We start from the raw sequence: 21,041 nt of genomic DNA, 5'->3' as shown, positions 1-21,041 counted from the left end.
TCTAAAAAAACAGGGTTACCAAAATTTGGTTTGAAAGCTCTAGAAATCACTGCTAGCCTTTTATCCTATTCATCCCCTCATGGTAGATTGCAAATCATGCACAGCATTGTTATTAGTCCTGCAATGTCATGTCAAATCCCCATGTCGTTTTTTTCCCCATACCTGAGACGCTTAGTAATGCCCAAGAACTTTGAGCTTCGTGGGGTGGGATGAAATGAAGTTGAGTATATTTGTATAATCCAAACCTGTAGAGCTGCCACAAACTAGGCAGGGATGCAAACAAACAAGAATATCTTTATGATGGTGAAAATGGCCTTACATCATCATTATCACTATCCAAGCTGCCTTTCTTTTTCTTCTTTTTCTTCTCATCCTCTTTCTTCTTCTTGTCCTTTTCTGGAATGACGTCATCGAGGAAACTGAGGTCATGCTGGGAGAAGAAGTAGTCCATAGCCTTTCTGACCGCCACGAGTGCCAGGATCTATCAGAACAGAATTTAGCATTCCCTTACTGTCATGAAGCTGTTTCCCCCACAGGTCCAGTTTAAAACTTACCTTCTGAGGTAAGTGTGGGCTTCTTTTCCTAGCCTCAGATAGCAAAGAAAGGGTTGACCGCATTTGGGATCTGATACTGCAATAAGCTCAGGTCAGACTGGAAATTGAGGGCTCTGCCACTCACATTCAAGCTTATGATTTCTTGAATCTAATGGGGGCTAAAGGATTCCATATCAGTGGTATTGTCAATCCATTTTGGGTTTTTATCCATTCTTTAAACTATTAGATGAAGAAGCTATTTCGTGGGCTAGTATCTGAATCTTAGATAGCTCCTTTAAGATTTGTGTTTAAAACTGGACCAGATTCACCATCCCATTAACCTTAAAGCCACCAGCTGCTTTTGTTTGAGTCATCTTCTAATTAGTGTAAAAGGACACAGTATCTAGGCAGACAGTATCTAGACAGTATCTAGGCAGTTAACCTGCCACAGATACTGTGGGAAAGGAATATAACTCCTTACTTCTCCCATTCTTGCACCGGAGAATGCACTACTTTACTATGGTGAAGTAGTACAGACCTAAGTTAGTCTTAGTCCAGTTGTATTATTTTACTTTTATATGTTTTAAATAAGGCTGATAAGTAAATCACATTATGAATTTTGCCTCATTCTATGGGCAGCTGAAATTAGCCACTTTTGATGGTATTTAAAAAATAATTCAGTGCAGCACAAGCATTATCCATAAGTTGCTCTAGCAAACCTGAATCTTTGGATATCTTCACTCACTAGCCATAGATACAAATGATGGCTGTGGTGGTATATGCAAATGACTGTTAATTAATTATTTAATCATAAATTAATTACTGTCAATAAGTTAATGAATTTAAAAGTAAATGAATTTATTTAAAATATAAACAGATACATCCATTGCATTTTATATTATTAATGTATTATCTATATATACAGGAAAGTTTGAGGAATACAGAACAGGAACTCTAAAATAGATTATTATTACTTTTTAATTTCAGAAAAACAATTACTTTTCTCATTCTCTGTTTAATATAGTGTTAGTAAATAATTATAATTAAATAAAAATGTAAATATATTCATTTATTTTGGTACTTGGACAGAGTGAAGGAGGCTAGGGAATGAAATTGTCTGGACCTGCTGCATATACACTTCAAATGTCTATAAGTAGAGAAAAGGGATTCAATGGTATGCAGTTCAGATCATGCCAACCTACCATGACTGGGAATATAATAGCAGCCACTGTAGACTTCAAGATCCAAAGGAGAGCCAGGCATACCACCTGGAGGAAAGTAAAGAGGTGGACTCGGCGGAGGGGCACATGCCGTAGGTAGATAAAGTCAGGCTGGTGCTTGAGAGGCATCAAGAGCAATTTCAGACGATCCATGAACTAAGGTGGAGGAGAGAAGAGTTCACTGGCATGCACTGATGCAGAAAAAAAATAGACAGCAGCTTTATTTCTAGCACTTAACTGATGAATCAGCAATGTCCCAATCTCATTTTGACTCTCAGAAGCAAAAATGGCAGAATTCCATCCTCAAGAGCACCAATGTGATCACATTTTCCCCCCAGTAATGATGTCAATTGAGATATGTTATTCCCTCCAACATCAAAATTTGCTTGGCTTAGTTTCTGAGCTAAATCAAATTTGTAGGTCACTCATCACCACCTTTACACCCCCATTCATCAAGAATCCATCACTGCCAACCTCCTGATTCCCTTTCTCTCTTTCTTACATCTACTGTTGCCAATGACTTGATTTAAAGTATTATTTAAAGGAAAGGTAAACTGATGTTTGGCAAAGAAACATTTTTGAGTATCAGAGTGGCCACAGATAAAACAAGAATTCTTCACTGCCTTGAATTTTAATCTGTGCCAAACAATCTAGTTTTAAAAGCTCACATTTCCTTTGTGATGGGTTTTTACTAACCACCCTAGTCCATGCCTACACTTGAAAATTTCACCAGTCAAACTGGTTTTTGGAGACCATCACCCCAGTCATGCAGTGTCAGTATGGACAGCGAATATCAACTGCACACATCAAATTGGGGGAGAGCTAGTACTTTCTTCAGTAATGGGCACAGCCATGGAACAGCTTTGCTTTTTCTTGAATCTAAATTCTTTAAACCCTACTTCCCAGACATGGAAGAATTTCTGAATTCTGGTAATTCTTCAAAAACTAAGTGCAAAGAAATTCCCTCTCCCAAACACACACACTGCCCAAATTCAGCAGGCACTGCTATTCAGAGCAAGGGTATCCAATGTGTATCTGTCCACCATATGTTAAAGATAAGAAGCCTCTTAGGTAAAAAAAAAAAAAGAAAAAAAAAGCATGGCAATCCTAATTCAGCATCTGCATGTCTGAATACAGGCTCACTCAAAACCAGACTTTTGAGGAATATAAATCTGTTTGTTTCAGTTTCTCTCCCATTTGATTTTTATGTTCTCAAGTTATTCCCATCCTAAATATAAGGAAAATTTTCATGAGCTGGTAAGTTCCTCAAAAATCTATTATCTCCCATTGAAAGAGGAGGAACCATCAATTCTTTTCTATATTACTTGGCACGTAAATCTGGCAGAGAGAGAATTTCCAAGCCAGTATCAGGTTCCCGTGTTGGCCTGGAAACTCTACCAAGCAACTGAGAGGAATCACATTGTAAGTCACACTAGATATTACAGCTAAATCAAGGAGAGCTCCTGCACTGAAGGCTAATGGAGAGATTCATATATAGAGAGAGCAAATGTGATTACCTATAGGAATATCCAATATTGAAAGGCATCAATAAGCTCCACATATTTATTTAAGAAGACTTTGAAGGTGCACAACCCTCCCAAGGCAGCTTAAAATATGACAATGATGTGAGATGAGGATAGATGGGAATACCCTATTCTGTTTGATACTGTGAAGAATCGTTCCTCAGTGCAATTCTAATATGTGCACAGAACTCTAACAGTCATTGAAAGGGAGGCAGAGAAAATTCCTACTATGCAGAGAGCTCTGTGTACACACTGAAGCTGATACTGGGACAGGATGATGTGCAGCTCAATTTTTACCTGGAACTAAACTGTTGTGGAAATGTGAGAAGCTACAGGGAAGTGTTCTATTAAAATATACACAGTCATCTCTGGTTAATTCCCTACCACTACCAATGCCTATGCTAAGAACTAGTGACTGAAAAAACAGCACCCCATCCTCTGTCTTCCTCATTTGCCTCTGTTTTAGTGATGGCCTCAGTATAGACCTCAAGGATGAGTGATCATGAACAATGCACTGTGTGTTCTTTGGAAGTGCCCTGGATGGTAGCCTGATGCTGGCTGACCCTGAAAGAAAAAAATTAATCTCAATTTAGGGACTGAAAGCTAGGCCTATATTAAAGGTGGCCCAAATAAATCTCTGTGAATGAACACAAAACACGTACTCTTCACCCTAGCCCTCACTATTAAACAGAGAAGAGCAATGTAATTAACAAATTGCCAGAAAGTAAATATAACCAGCTTTCCTTTGTGCAAGTTTAAAATGCCAGACCAACCCTACCTCAACTTGCTGCCCACTAGATTTGTTTGAGTATAGCATCTACAATTCACTGGACTGGTGGCTGAGGAAGGCTGGTGAGTTGAAGGGTTTTTTAAAAAGACTATGCTAATCTGTTTAAGGAGAGGAACTAATTCTGAGGAGAGGCATTTTCTCAATATTCAAAAAGAGAGAGAACCCCCCACTTTGCTGTGGCACCTTGGATATGGAGTATCCTCTACTTAAAGGAAGAGCCAACATGGTGTAGGGGCTTGAATGCTGGACTCCATCCCTGAGAAATCAGAGTTCAAATCTCCACTTGGCCATGGAGACCCACTGAGTGTACTTGGGCAAGTCATACTCTCTCAGGTAATGGCAAACCCCCCTCTGAACAAATCTTGCAACAACAAAAAAAGCAATAGGTTCACTTTCATAAACTGGAGATGACTTGAGGGCAAACAAGAATAACTATCGCTTAAGAAGCCCAATAGCACAGCATTGTTCTCATGCTATCATAAACTAAAAGCCTGTCTCTCTTCTAGAGCCTTTGGTCCAGTTGATACAATCCAAATTTGCATGTGAACATTACTTTTAAATTATCTCAGACTCTTTTAACTGGTTCTGGACTGTTCAGTTTTAACTGGTTCTAAATCAATTTTGTTTTAATTTCTCAGATTAAAGTTTTCAATGTACTTCAATTATAACAACTGTTTTAAACTATTTTAGACTGTTAAACTGATTTCATTATATGCCATTCTGAAATCTTTGGACATAGGACATGATACAAATGGCTAAGCAAATTAAGGTGGGGGTTTCATCTTTGCCAGGTTTATGGGCAACAAACCTCACATGCTATTATGTCAGGACAACCATATCAACTTCAATCTGTTCAGGAATCAGAGGAAGCAGTGCTCAAGAAAACTAACTTCAGCTGTATAAGCAGCCACACAACTGTTTATTCTTCTTATGAGTGTTTTCTCTCCTAATCAATGATAATTTATTTATCATTTAAAAACCATCTAGCCATATCTTGCATTTTGTGCATTTGTCTCTTCATGACAGGCTACACAAAGTTTTATTTGGGGGAGTGGAATCAAATTTGGACACTGTTGGCCAACGGTTTGTAATACTCTTTCAATGAAAATGATGTAGAGGATGAAAGGGGTGAATTCTGTAAGCATGTAGGAGGGGAAATAACAAAAAGCTTAGGGAATGGGTGCAACCTGGACAATCTTAATGGCTAAGTGGTTAATTGTGCCATGTGCTTTTACAAGAGTTGGAATGACCTACTTCAAATACATGAGAAGGAGAACTTTTTGACAAATATTTACCATTTTTTTCCTGACAGAAGCCTTTATCAGGTCTGCTCCACCTACAAGAAGAACCTTTGTTGCTAAGGAGAAAACTTACCTGCACTCCATTAAGTGATGCGACACCCATATATAGAAACACTCCATAGAGCACAGGCATGGGGATAAACTGTGAGAAGGGTAAAGATGGAAAGAAAGCAAAAAGAAGAGAAGTAAGCACTTTCTAGGAAACAGAGTTCATTCATGTTTAAACATGTAAGACTTGCTGAAAGATAGGTGAATACTCCTTGATGTTTCTGTTGTTGATTACTGACTGCTTCATTAAGAAAACTACAGACAAAATTCTGCACCATCAAATGTAGTTATGATGACAGAGCTATGTACTGTAGCTCCTTTTGACCCCCCCCCCCCAAATCTACCTATTAAGCCAGACAACACCCTGGCTAAATGGTTTCCAAGATGCTGCACATCAGGGTGCTGGGAAATGATAACTGCACTGCTCTCCCAGTCATGGGTCACACTGAGATGGGAAACTGGAGAGACGGGTCCTGCTGCAGTGGTTTGTCTCAATACAGCCACAAATGGAAGAATGCTGCCATTGTCTTTTCCCAGTCCTTCAATCTACAACACCTCAAAAACCCTTTGGTTGGGGCATTGTGTGGCCTAAAAGGTAGTTTTTTGAGGTCATGTTCAGTCATTAATAACCATAAACAAGAATCCTAGAAATTACGAGATACATAATTATGCAAATATTGAACAGAATGCCAGTCAACCTATTTAACTGAATTATCAGATCAAAACAAAAACGAAAGTGTCTAATTTACCAGTGGTATATTATCATAAATAGACCATAAAATTGGTCAGTTGACCCTGAAGTCCTTCTTTACAGCCCTAAGAATCACAGAATATCCCCCCCCTCAAAAAAAATACCCTTGAGCTTTTCAAGGATTTGCACAAATCTGTCTGCACACGCAGCCGTTACAAAGCACATAACAATCTTATACCACAATAAATGAATAACTACACAAATAACTATAAATCACAGAATTCAGTACACAACAAACCTCTTGCTGAGAAAAGCAATGCAACTCCCTATTGTGGTAGGAATACTACACCCTTTCAACAATTATTTCAACAACAAAGATTTTAAAACTAAGCAAGGAGGTTCCTGCTATAGTTACACTTTGTAAAGATGAAATGAAGCTAATGGAAAATAACATACTTAAAAATGGCTTCAAAGTAATTAGTATAGCTTATCTGAACATTTCCAAAGCACAAAGTAATGAGCATTTTAAAGAATATTTCTGAAACAGAATCTGGCACTTAAAAAAGAAGTGTAGCAGAGAGGTAGCCAGGATTTTAGGAAGTGGGGGGTCCAGACTAAGTGCCACCATTATAATGGGGCTTGGGTGCAGCGGCGCAGCAGCACACACCATTCATTTTTCTAATGGAAGGGGGGGGGTCTAGACCCTAAGATCCCCCCCCCCCCTTGGCTACGTCCCTGAGTGTAGCCACTAAATGGCAGACACTGGTTATTCAGTAAACTTGCTTAACAAGTAGTTATTTATTTTCACAGACAGCATTCATTATTTCAAAGTGCACTGCTGAACAAAGAACTGAAATGAGAGAGTGACAACTTTTAAGTCTATTCTCTGTTATATTAAAAAGTCTTGTGATATAAGGCAGGCTACAAGATGAGGGTGGTGGTTAAAAAGAAAGAAATTCCCACTAAGTAAGTCTAAGTTCGCTCACATGACACTAGTTTGGGTCAGTTTCCTTGACAATTTTATAGAGTAACTATACATCACTGGATGCAGAGCTAGAAAGACACTGAATAGACAGACCTTGGCTATGTTTCTGCAGGGCTTCTCTTTTATTTATTAAAAACCTACCAAGGACCATTTTAAGCATGCAATCACCATCTGACTTAATTCTGGGGTGCAAAACGTGTGGCCTTCAGATGCTGTTGGATTGCAACTCACATCATCTTTCATCACTGACTATCCTGGCTAGAGTAGATGATGCTGCAGTCAAACAACATCTGGAGGGTCACATGTTCCTCACCCCTGGTATAAAAGAAGTGGCATAATTTGTAGAAAATGCAATTCAGTTAAAATAGCTGATTCACATGTTACATTTACAGGAGCTGCATTCAGAGGTTTCAAGAGAAAAACAAATTATTTGAGCTACATGTTAATATGATCTGAATACCTTGTTGACTGTCAGGCCAGCATCTCTCATTTCAAACACTGATTAACAACAATTTTGTGGGGGTTTTGAAAACTCCATTAGTGCAACTTCTTTCATTTGAGTATCAAAGTAATGGCCAAAGTTCAACTGCAGGACACCTTATGGCACTTCATGAATATATATGCATTTGTTCCAAGAAACACACAAAGCATGATGGGATGATGAGTAATTCCAAATTCTTGGGTACACATGACAAGCCACTGGGACTGTTTCAGCTTCTTGGCACATGTTCCCTGCATATTTGGAAGTGTGCTCATCCCTTTTACAGCTTGACTTTGTTCACCTTAGTATATTGGTGAAACACCCAACGTACTCAGAACTCGTTAAAAGAAAAGTGAAAGATGGTATTCGCAGAATGTATCCATCCTGCTACACACTCCTTCCAACAAAAAAGAAATCAGAATTTTGCCACAATCTGAACACACAGGTTTTACTGACACTACTTTTACCATATTAGAAGTACATCTCTACATCTTGCCTTCCTAAATCAAAACAACCAAGTGGAAAGGCTGCATTCCCTGTAGTGAGGTATCTACTTTGCATTCAACAAGTCTCAGATTCAATCCCCAACATCTCTACTTCAGCTAGGAAAGCCTTCTATCTGAAATCCTGTAGAGCAGCTGCCAGTCGGCATTGACAACCCTAAATTAGATAGACCATTTGATTCTGTTTAAGGCAGCTTTCTATGTTCCTAAAAGAAGCTTGCTGTCTTAGTGCTGGAGGAATCTGTCTAGTCCAGAGGTTGTTGGCAATTAAACAATAAAAAAATTCAAAAGAGAAGGGGGGGAGTCATTTTTTTTATTTAAAAAAAGCTGATTATCCTTATCTTTATCAGGAAGTTATTTCTATACACAGATCTGACAAGCCAAGCAGGAGGAGAATGTGTGGCCAGAAAGTCAAACTCTTTAATGCATTTGCTTTCTTGAGTGACAGCTTTCCTGGGCTTGGCACAGTTACCATGCAATTTACTGTTGGCAATTTACTGCAAGATGTAAAGCCTACCCTATAGACCATGTGGTGAGACATTTTGCAAAGCGGTTCCTACAGCAATTTGAACACACAGTGGAGTTTTGCTGATGGCACTAAAATCTTGACTCCCACTGGTGCTGGTTTGGATGACGCAGTTCTACTCCACCCCCAGAAACATCCTATGGAGATATGTACAAAATGGAGCATGTCTTGCTTTAAAATGATTATAAATAACACACTGCAGGGAAAAGAAAAAGCATGACACAATGCAACAAAAGGTCACACAAAAATATATCCCCATAGAAGAAAAGAAAAGATAAATAAGTTCATAACTGTATGAAAACACAGCCATAAAAATTGAACTGTAATGCTCTCCTCGCTTTTTCTTTCTTTGCAAGGAATCTTGTAATCACCTGTCTTCTATCACTTTTCAATTTGTATTCTACTAGAGATATAAATCCTTGGCTATTTCACCTCCTCATTGAAAGATGAATAATTGATGTAAATTTCTCTCCAATGAGGAAAAAAATGAATATTCCATATTCTCTCCATATTTGAATGTCCTACAACTTTGCAAGTGCAGAAAACACCAGTGATGTTTTTTTGTTTTCTTTTTGGAAGTGTAGCCTAGCTCTTCACATATGGAACATTTCTCACTTCTTTTTGTCCAAAGTACCTTCAAAACAAACTTCTACAGAAGGATGTGTGCAAGTTGCACACATGGACAAGCTATGAAGTATGTGCAGAAAATCTAAGGCCTGGTCTTAGAACTTGCTTAATTTTGTTTCTGAAGCATCATCATCTATGCTATATACTTGGCCATAATAAACCTTTGTATATTTCAACTCCATTTGTGGAACAATACATATACTGTAAACTTTTTTCCTTACAGTAAAAGATGACAAGAATTTCTGCACAATTTTAGAAGAATTTTCTGCATTTGTCAAACTGTATGAGCAGTGCAAATTTTAAAAAAACCCAGAATTATAGTGCTAAAATTGGCCTCCTTGTAACTTGCTTATTATGTTTTTTCCAGCATCATGTGGTATATGGGGTAGAGGCAAAAACTGTTAGAAGAATATTTACCTTCAAGATAGGAGCCATGAAGACTGAAACGCCGGTCAGTACAAATACGATAATTCCAGTCACTCTCTGCTCCCTGAAACCAAATCCAGCAATTTTCTACTGTCACATGGAATATAGTCAGTTGCCTTCTCAAAGCATTTGCAACACCACTGTTAGCACTATTAAGCAGTACATTGGTGTTCGGACAGTTTTTTTACCACCATGCAAAATACATAATGTGAAAGATCCTTATGTTTATAATTCTGAAGACTAGACTCTACATCTGCCTTATAGCTACCTTGTACACAAAACCTGGAGGTAATTTTATATACAGTAGTTTTAATAATTTTAATGCATGAAACAAAAGCTTGTATACAAAAGTTTGTATACAATGAAACACCAGAAAGCAAGAATGTGGACAATCTTGAATTTTGGATTATTTTGCATTTTGAAATTTCAGATAATGGCAGCTCAACATGTACTTATATTCTTCAGCCAGTCACTTTTCTTTCTGCCACACTAGGTTGTCTTCTGTGAAATGGCTGTTTTGTCACTGCACAAATCCAACATGGCAGCCATTTTGTAAATGGGACATATTTACCTCAATGGCAGTTATTTTGACAGTGCCCCCTACCATATGCTTTCCAAATTTCAAATGTAACTTCTGGGTCATAAAGGTAAGAAAGATCTGATTTTGCCAACAATGTCTATTTGACTGACAGCAGCTCTTTGAGATCTTAGGTACAGATCTTTTTAACTAGGATATGACATAGATTAAATTTGGGGCTTTTTACATCAAAATATATTCTCTAACATAAAGCTATTACTTCCTACTCGCTAGGGAGACTCAGATGGTGTTTCTGGTCCCTACAAAATGAAAATCGAGGCAGCCTCCTGAGTTGCTTAGCTTCCAGACCAACCCTGTTGACATACCTTACACCAAGGAACTTGGGCTGCTCGCCAGGTGCTGATGTCTCTGTCTCCATCTTCAAGCTGTCAATGTGTGCAATGGAGATCACAGTAGCAGCAACATACCATGGCAGACCCATGAAGGAGCATATAATCATCAGCACAGCCACCCAGAAAAGATCAAGATGATAGCCAGCACCTTTCTGCAAAGATAAGGTGGGGGGGGGGGAACAAAATAAAAGGATGTGTATTACTTCTGGTATAAGGCTTTGTGTGGAGAGAATCATCACAGGAAATCTCATGTTCTCGGTTGCCTATAAGTTGGAATGAGTGCCCCAGAATTGTCCACAGCCGGGTAATTCTTTTTAATTTTCAAAATTACAAGTACAGGTTCCTAAACAGACACAGTATAATTTATGGTTCCTGCTGGAGGGAGCCAAGAAAAGTAACTGACACTTTGATTCCAATTATTGTCATTAATGGTGGCATCCCATAGCTAAACAGGTATAATGGGAGTAAGCAATCTTCACATTCAAAGTATGAATAATTGGTTGACTGAAACCATTCCTATATTGTCCTTCATCACAGGAGATTCCACAACAGTGTACATTATATGTAACAGAATGGCAAAGAAAGGGATCAGAGAGGCTTCTAACATCACTGGTAACTATCAATGGTTAACCCTTCATACATGCTCTATACTGCATGTAAAGTCCACAAGTATGATAGAAAAGGAGATGGCCTGCATGACCAGGCTTCCAACATTCATGCCTCCTGTACTCCTGGCACGGGTCAGAGCTCAAAAAAGTTGGTTTTTTGAGACATCTATATAGAAACAAGCAGATATCAATAAGGCCAGACAAACAGAGGTGCAAGGGAAGTCTACGTATGGAAGTCTAATGCATACAGAATGAATTAGAAGTGACAATGTAAGTTAGAAATTCAGTTAAAGTACTTATTGATTTATTAATCCTGTTGTTTCAATACACTGGGGAAACTGTAAATGGAAGCCAGGTATATCCACAGGCAAAGGAAGCATATTTTTCCTTTGATGGAACTGTATTCCAGTTGAGGGAATACAATTCATCAGTTGACAGAAGAATCTAGAAATAGCTATGTCAGCTTAGGGCAGACACTCCACAAACCTGCAAAGAATCTAATTTGCATTCCTCCTCCCCGCCTTCCAATTCTCTTCTCATTCTTCTCATAGAAAAGCTACTACTTCTCATATTTGTATAAACACACAGACTATTTCATTTATCTTTCTCAAATTAGCTTTTCATTCTAATTTAACAAATCATGGGCTGGTGAGAAAAACAGGTGCTCAGTGCAGCAGATCATCTGGGATCTCAGTGCAAATATAAAGGATTTATTTTCATGGCTGTGCCAAATTTTGGGAACAAATTGTACTAAGGGAAAGGTTACGTTAAAGAACAAATTTTTAAGCAAGAAAATCACTAATTTGTACCCTGCTGACTGTGGTGTGCGTGCATTGAGTTAGTAATGTATAAAGTATATTACAGACTAAAGTGAAACAAGTTTTCATAAGAATTGTAGTGAGTTTGAGTAAGAGAGTATTGCTTTTAATGGAAGACACATGTTTTTCTCTCTCTCTTTCCCTCTCTCTGGCTCTGATTCTCATGGGACAGACAGTTTCAAAAACAGTACCCAAACTTGCACAACCTGTTCAGGAAGTGAAAGAAGGAGGATAAAATAAATATATCATTCAAACTCCCTTCAGTCCTCAGAAACAGAGGCATTATATGTTTCAAGTTAATATCTACTCAAAGAGTATTCACTGACAACGATCAGCTTATGTATTGTTTTACTTTATTTCAAATATCTCTTCCGCATACTTCCATAAAAATATTTTCAAAGTTCTCAATCAAGCAAGGACAGGATTGATGTATAAGGCTGCATGGGGAGGTGGGAGTGGTGAATTTAATGTGCACATATATGCCTTCAAATCACCTGTCAATTAATTTCACAGGATTTTCTCAGTCAAGGAATACTCAAGGTTTGTCATTGCTTTCCTCTGAAATATAGCCTAGACCACCTGATTTTCCTTGGAGTCCTTCATCCAAGTACTAACCAGACCTGAACCTGCTGATAGTTTCACTTTAGGATAACTATACTTTGGAAACAACTTGAAGACAAACAACAACACAGGAAAGTTTGCATATGTGAAACTGAGATGAGGCCATGAAGTGGAACATCAGAAAAACATGTGCAAATCTGTTCATTAAAATTATTAGAATTCCTCCTGGACTCAGGTTAAGTTCTGCATAATACAAGAACATTATACAATATTCACTTTCTAAACATACGTATATGAAAAATTCATTTCCCTAACAAAGGACAAGGAAGCAGGAAGTATGCTTTACTGTACTCATCAGCATTTGTAGATAGTGTTTAGATTTCACAATTCAAAATGTTCAGTATAGCACATGATTTATTGATCATGTGATGAAGTCAGAAGACAATGGTCACTGATATGTATGTCTATGTCTCACAGACAAGTACAATGAGCCATTTCAAAAATTAAAAATACCAGTTATGGATAGAAATAATACCAAACCAAAGAAGCTCCTGCTTGTTGCAAGTGCTTTCTGATCAAACAAATATGAATAATGAACAGTCACAGAGACAGGACAAGTAATCACTGTGAGACATTTATCAAATGAGGATGCTAACTACTATCAGTATGAATACTATCACTAGTTCCAAATATAAATTATGGAAGGGTGAATCAACACTGAGGAAGTATAATTAATTCAATGGGTATCATTAAGTTATGAATAAGACCTAAAGATTCAGATGGGGAATCTTTTATTTCAAAAAATTTTAAGAGTACTAGTTCCACTCTATTCCACTTTAGTCTGACATCAACTGGAATATTATGTCCATTTCTGGGCATCACAGTTCAAGAAGGATACTGTCAATCTAGAACATGTTCAGAGAAGGGCAACCTGGATAGTAAAAGGTCTGCAAGCCAAGTCTTACAAGGATCAACTTAGGGGGCTGGCTATGTTTAACTCAGAGAAGAGAAGACTGAGAGAAGACACGATAGCCACCTTTAATATATCTGAAGGGATGTCATATAGAAGATGGAGCAAAGAAAGAGATGCTGGAAATTGAAATTAGCAACATATTATTAAAAAAAAAAAATGAAACAGCAAAATATAATTTATTATATCCAGAAAAGCAAAACCAAAACAAACAAATTTATGTCCCAACAGGACTATGACCTAGTTCTCACTGAATGGGGTAAATATATTTTTAGGTTCCAAATTATAAACCATAGGACAGACTCAAAAAACTAAATGTTCTTATATGGGGGAAAAACAGTCAATAGAAAACTAATATGCCAAGGAGAAGACTAGGCTTGACCTCTTCTTTCTGGCATACTACCTTTCTGTCAGTGGTAGCTATCCGGGGGGGGGGGGGGGGGGGCATTTTGAATCTTATTCTGAAATTTAAAGTCCTGAACCTGTTTACGGCCTTTAGCATTTGTATTAAAACCTGAAGTGGATTCACCACCACACTGGCGAGGAAGACACAATCCAGCACTGAACCTTTGAACACAGAGGAACATGAGGCCCTGGTCTGCTGTGAAATAACACTTGCAATCTGAAAACTGACTCCTGGTCTCTTTCCCCAGTATGGTGTAGTGGTTAAAGCATTGTACTAGACTGTGGAGATCAGGGTTCAAATCCTGTCTCGACCATGTATACCCACTGGGTGACTTTGGGCAAGTCATACACTCTCAGCATCAGAGGATGGCAAAGGCAAACCCCTCTGAAGAAACTTGCCAAGAAAATCCCATAATAGGTTCACCTTTGGGTCATCATAAGTCGGAAACAACTGAAGGCACACAACAAAACAACAACTCTTTCCCCATAAATCAGGGATGAATGACCAAGCCAAGTTGTTTCAGGCTGCCATTTTTGGTTCTCTTTTTTGTCTTTTTGTTTTGGAGAGGGGAATGAAGTGGCTTACGGGGAAGGGAAAGGAATCAGTTGCAACTGTGACTTTGTGATGCTTTGGGCCACTTTGGTGGAGAAAAATCAACTGATAATTATCATCATCTATTATTATTATTATTATTATTATTATTATTATTGGGGGTGTAGGGGCTTCTTGGACCACATTGTGAGGCCCCAGGGTCACATGTGATTCATGATTCATGATTCACTTTTTGCCTTCAGGAGTTCACCATCTTCTTTATCTGGGGAGACTGACCATCTTTTGATGAGGGGCAATGTCTTATCCAACTTCACACTGGGAGAGCTGAATAAGATTTTATATCCTGCTACACAGACTTGGGGGGTGGGGGAGAAATACTATGGAGATGCTGTAATGCGATAAACAAGGTGTAAATGTTCATCCCAACAGAAATTAAAAGCTGGCAATGTCTAAAAACATACTTCCTACCAGGCTTAGCATTTGCCTGGACAATGTTTCCTGAGCCTCAGCCAAAACAAAGGCCATCTTTATTTCTTTAGAAAACATTTCTAACTTTTCTTCTTCGGGTCAAAGTAGATGTGACCATGGAAGCCACGCTGGTTTAATCACATGTACACCTCATTCATGTATAAAAGAAAGGAGAGGGAGTGTTGAAAATTAAAACTAAAAGGAGGGAGCAGAGCTGAATCTTATGCCTCCTTGTCTCTTTGCAGACCATTCCTCCAGGCTCTTTTCTCCAAACTGAGGGGCTAAACAGACTGGCGATAAACACCGGCATCGAGGCGGATAGGAGGCCTGGTGACCGCTTGCTGCATGCCCCAATTCTGCCCCAATGCTGGTGTCATGCCATCCATTTGCCCAGACAGCGGGCAGCGTCACACCGTTTCTTTAGCGCAGTATTTAGATTGGCTGTGGCAAAGAAACCCTGAAAAGCCGTCACTGCGGCAGCAAGGGCTACCTTTTGTCAATGACATTTTCCCAGATTTTTTTTTAGCACCAGCAAAGCGCTGGATCAGTGCTGCAGTGTGCAGTTGCTGCAGCCTCGATCTGGTGAGGAAAGGGGTGGCAGGATGCTGCTCCAAGGGGGTGGTCTGTTTTGCCACTCAATTCACTTCCAACACATGAATGGAGCCAAAAGAAAAAGGCATTTGTTTGACTAATTGAAGAGAATAAAGCCCTACATGGCCTGGGTCCAGGCTAACTGAGGGAATGCCTCCCCCCCATACAATCCTTCCCACACACTCAGGGCCTCTGGGAGGAACCTACTACACCCAAAGAAAACCAGGCTGGTGGCAACTTTCCAGAGGACCTTTTCAGCCGCCGCTCTGAAAATGTGGAATGACCTGCCGGAGGAGATCCACCAAATTACATCTTTAGAGGCCTTTAAAAAGGCAATAAAGACGATTCTCTTCCAGCGAGCCTTCCCAGACTAACCTCCAAAATTAGAATCTGAACTGCTCACCTACCCACTGTCTCTCCCTATGACCACTTCTGTAAATATTTTTCCATGCTCCTAATTTTAGCTGCATTCTCTACGCAACTGGGTGTAATTTGTGATACTGCTACTGTTATTATATAGTATGATGTTTTATCTGTATTTTAACAGAAGGAGGGAGGGCTAGGGGATTGGGATCATGTTACTACTGTTTTTAAATGTTATACTGGACTGTTGTTACTCGCCTAGATACTTGAAATTGAAAGGTGGGATATAAATTATTATTATTATTATTATTATTATTATTATTATTATCTATTTCACCTTTTCTTCCTCTTTTGATACTTAACTAAGACATGTGCATGTATGCACACACAGAGGTAAGACAAGTGATTAGACTAACATGTCTGCTGTTGTTACATCTAGCTTATAACTTTACTATTTAATGTAGAAGTGAGTAACTCGGGTGAATATAGCTTGGATCCAGACTGAAAGAGCATATCTTCCAATGAACTTGACTAGGAGTTTACACCCTCTCCTTTTAATTTGCCAGAAAGGAGGCAGTTGTAGAAGTCTAGATAGGTTAAGGGCTTAAAAACAAATTTGGAGGGGTCATATGCAATCCCAAGGCTATCCCAGTTCTGCAAGCTGATGAGAGAACATTGCTGAAAGTCCTATACAAATGCTGTAAGTAAATTAATGCTAGAAACAAAGATTTTGATCTTAAATGTCAGGTGGGCCAACCTGTGTTTCACAGCCGAAGCTTACCTTAGAAGCATTCAGTTGACTGATTTGAGCAGTGAACTGTTCGCTACGTATTTACTGTAATTAAGCAAACACTTATATGTTGATCTGCAGTTCCATCTCTCCTGGCACACCTCCTCCACCAGGGGAACTATTTTTAAAAAGCAATCTATGGCCTGTTACAGACAGCCAAAATAAAGCTGCTTCAAGTCACAGTGGAGGTATGGTGTTTCAATGATGCATGCCTCCTAAGAGTCCAGAAGTCGCACCAAAGCCACGCTCCAGACTGGAGTGTGGCTTTGGTGTGGCTTCTGGACTTTTAGGACGCATGCATCATTGAAACACCATACCTCCACTGTGACTCGAAGCAGCTTTATTTTGGCTGTCTGTATCAGGCCTTCGACACCATTTTCTGATGTGACCATATCATTAGCCACTAAAAATCTCTTTGATTTGCTGCCTGGGATTACTGAAAATGCTGCGTGGCAACCATGGGTGGCACACATCAAGAAAGAAGGGAAAGTACAACAAACGAGTTGGTAACACAGAATTTCATTGCTCTAAGCAATAAATAGATCAGAAAAAATAACCCATCCTAACTTACTTAATCAGATTTGTAAACCTAAATCAGATGTGGGAATAATGCAACACTCCAGATGATGCTGTAAGTCCCATCAACCCTAGGCAGCATAGCCAATGGGAAGGATTGAAGGGAGCTGCTATAATAATATAATATATAATATAGTGCATATTGTGTATCCCTTATCCAGAAATCCAAAGTGGTCCAAAATCCAAAACTTATTACAGATATGATGCTCAACAAGGATTCAATTTGGTATAGTTTTTATTTTTGAACACACCAATAGCACAGTACATGCCTTTATTTGTGAGGCTAGAGAGAGATGTGAGGCTGGAGAAAGACAAAAGAGATGTCTCCCACATCTTTCTTTCTCTCCCACATCCAACCACCTTGACTCTCATTTCTCCTTACCTCAGCATACCTCTATCCCAGAGCACCATCAAAAGACAGCAGTGGTGCAGCCATTTCCCATCATCCCCACCACAGAGAAAGTTACTGACAAGCTTAAACTAAAGACTGATTTATCATGATCAGCAGCAGCAGCAGCAGCACTCTAACTCTCAGCACTGGACTGATGGTTATTGCTGCTGCTGCCTACATTCACTTCAGGTTTAACAATGCAAAGCTGGACAGAGACGCAAAAAATCTATTAAATGGCATAAGGTATGGATTCACACCAAGCACTATGCTTGGACTCCAACCATTTCACAGATCCGTGTATCTCTCTCCAGCCTCGCAAATATAGTAGAGATATATAATATGCTATTTTTTATTCCAAAATCCAACCCTGCCCCCCGCCCCCGCCGCCGCCAAAACCCTGCTATTCTGAAACACTTCTGGTCCCAAGCCTTTCACGTAAGGAATACTCAACCTATAACATAATGTTTTTAAAATAATAATAATAAGAAGAAGAAGCATATAAAATCATGACAAACATATAAAAACACATACTTTTACATATGTAACAAATTTACATACTAACAACATTGCAAATGATACTGACATCTGTCTCTCCACATTCTCTGACCATCTTTCCACTATTTTTTAATCAAAGGTTTCAAAGAAAAACATCTAAAGATCACATGATTCCTTCCATTAGCCTGAATACAAAAGTTGGTCCCAACTACAGTAGACTTATTGAATCAATGGGAACTTGCTAAATCAAAATTTATGTAAGTAATTGAACTGAACTTTAACAACTGAATTTTGGGCATTAGATTCTACCATAGACTACTGTGCATGTGATAAATACTCTTTCATTAACCCTGATGCACCAAGGCACCAACCTTGAGTTTATGCTCTTTCCGGTTGACAATAACAGCTGTGATTTGCTGGTCCATGAAGATGAGGATCGTCACCAACAGGGCAGGGATGGCAGCTGCCAGGTAGACCCACCAGGGGTTCCCTCCAAAAGGTGGAACAAACCAGCCTCTGTGGGGGCTCGTTGGCTTCATGGGCGAAGAAATGGAAACAGGCATCAGAGATGGAACAGCATGACCAATGTCCATAGCAAACAAACGCATCAATCAATTAGTCAGTCAATACATCATCTAAGTGCACTAAGAAGCCTTTCAGAGGCAAAGAGAAAGAAAGGTGGAAGGAAATCATTAAACCAAAGGTGGACAAATAATGGCTCCATGGGCTGCATGTAACCCCCAATGCCATTTCTGTGGGTCCCAGGGGCTCATTAAAAAAATTGGCTCCATAAGCCCAGTCCATAGGTACTAGGGAGCATGAGGGGTGCATTTTCACCATGTATTTTGCCCTCAGGGCCAATTTAGACCCAGGATCTCTCTTGTGTCTAAATTGGCCCACAGGGCAAAATACATGGTGAGAATGCACACACACACACACACACACACACACACCCATGTCCCTAGTACCTATGGGCCGGGCTTATGGGACCAATTTTCACTTACTTCCTGTTCATAAAAAAAACCTCCTTTCCTAGGCTTAAAATGGGCCAGGGGGTCTTAAAAACATAGTACAAGATGCTCCCCACACTGCCAGAGGGTGTTTGGAGCATCTGAGGGCGGATATATATCTATATCTTTATCTATATATCTATAATGATATCTATCTATCATCTATCTTCTGGGGAAATTAAGGGGAATGAAGCCCTCCAAGATCTTCAGAGATAATGAGGCCCTCTAATATTTCACAATTGCCCACTCTGGCATTAAAGAGAAGGAAGATTGAGACAAAGCTCAGAAAGCCACAAGTTAAAGAACCACAGAAGACTTGAGATACTCTCAGGCCCAATTCATATTTATCTTTGCAATGTGAGCACTACTTCCATGTAGTTTGCGTTAAGCACTGTAGTGGTATCACTGCCAGAGATATTCAAGAAAGAAGACAGTCCAGTCATGAGAACATTCCACATCAGTGCTATATGCAATGTGCCCATCCCATGAAAACAATATACAGTAGTGTTAAATTCTGAAGTGCAAACACTCATCCTAACAGTCCTCCAACTGCATCACCAAAGGTCCCTAATGGATCTTACTTGGCCACTTTGCAGAGCTGACAACAAGATATTACTGCTATGAAAATCTATTTGTCCTCTAGCTACTGTGAGGATTGCATCTATGCACAAAAGAAAAAAAAACATGAGAATGGCAGATGACATAATAGTCCATGCTCAGCAAAAAGTCCCACTGCTACAACTTGTTTCACTCTGGCTGCATTGTATAACTGATCCCATTTGGTTCCCAGCTGCAAGTGTTACCTCCACGTCCTGGAGACTGCGCCAGTGAAAGGTAAATAAATCGGCTACAAAAGCATGCAGGAATCACTTATATGGCAGTCCTATGCCTCCATTATTTGAGCTGAGCAAAGAGTGTCTAACATACCTTGAATTCACTTGGCACAAGGAGTTTCGGTGTATCCACACCTACCAGAGCATCAATTCCACAGAAAATCAGAATGGAAAGAATAATGGCAAAGTCACTGATCAACTTCCTTGCCTGTAAAAAATAGAGTACTGTAACATCTATTTTATTATGGTTGCAATTTTTTTAAAAATGCCATTCCCCCATTTTTGTTTGACAGCCTTTGAAACATTACAAATAGATTTTTTTTCAAAAGTAAAAATGAAATGGGCTACATAAAGAAGCCACTACTCTGAAAATGATAACCTTTGAAGCAGAGACATTGCGGGGCTAAAGCAGTCCTCATTAAGAAAATAATTAGCATTGTTGGTAATCTGCTTTTGGTGGATGAAAGAGGCAATTGGACCACCTCCTTTCACCCCTCCAACGGTTTCTTCCATAAAACTAGTTCCTGACTAGAGTTAAGAATAGTCTTTGATACAGCCAGCCTTGGTTGGAAGCTAACTTGTAATGTCCTGCAGAAAGCCATTGCTGTAAAGTAAGCAAGGAAGAGCAGGCAAAAGACTGCAATTAACAAAATACTTTGCATGTCTGAATGAAACACAGGCACTCTGTTGTCTTCCACACATGCATTAACTGATCTCAGAATGCAGTCCAGTGCACAAACCAAATCTTGGCATTAGCATGGAAAAATCAGAACTATGCTGGGAAAGAAGCCTGGTTTTTATTAACTGGGATGTTGTGGGAGTGATCTCGAATAGAACTCTAGGAATCTATTTGACCCTAGGAGTCTCCCACCCAAACACTTTCCTTACACTTTCATTCATTATGCAGATGTCAACCAGCCTCATGCTCTGAGTTTGACAGTGAATCTGGAAATTATATTCAGCCACTTCTAATTTCCAAGGCACAGAGGAAAGATGTCAGAATCCCATATAAATCAATACAAACA

General features: G+C 39.2%; 1 protein-coding gene across 1 annotated transcript in view; it reads right to left on the bottom strand.

Annotated features, from left to right (window-relative positions):
* LOC149313236 (electrogenic sodium bicarbonate cotransporter 1-like) overlaps positions 1-21,041 on the bottom strand; it is a 241,715-nt gene that overhangs the window by 16,621 nt on the left and 204,053 nt on the right. The window contains exons 18-24 of the mRNA XM_089526331.1: positions 20,111-20,224; positions 18,545-18,706; positions 10,558-10,736; positions 9,646-9,718; positions 5,441-5,509; positions 1,736-1,909; positions 320-481 (exon numbers count right to left, since the gene is read on the bottom strand). Of these exons, the coding sequence (XP_089382457.1) occupies positions 320-481; positions 1,736-1,909; positions 5,441-5,509; positions 9,646-9,718; positions 10,558-10,736; positions 18,545-18,706; positions 20,111-20,224 (933 nt within the window). The remainder of the gene's footprint in view (positions 1-319; positions 482-1,735; positions 1,910-5,440; positions 5,510-9,645; positions 9,719-10,557; positions 10,737-18,544; positions 18,707-20,110; positions 20,225-21,041) is intronic.

This window comes from Sceloporus occidentalis, unplaced genomic scaffold (genome assembly GCF_023333645.1).
Source record: "Sceloporus occidentalis isolate IW3139 unplaced genomic scaffold, rSceOcc1.0.p SCAF_5, whole genome shotgun sequence".
NCBI classification, from domain to species: Eukaryota; Metazoa; Chordata; class Lepidosauria; order Squamata; family Phrynosomatidae; genus Sceloporus; species Sceloporus occidentalis.
Note: the sequence above shows the minus strand (reverse complement) of the source record. Positions and strands in the feature narration are given on the sequence as shown.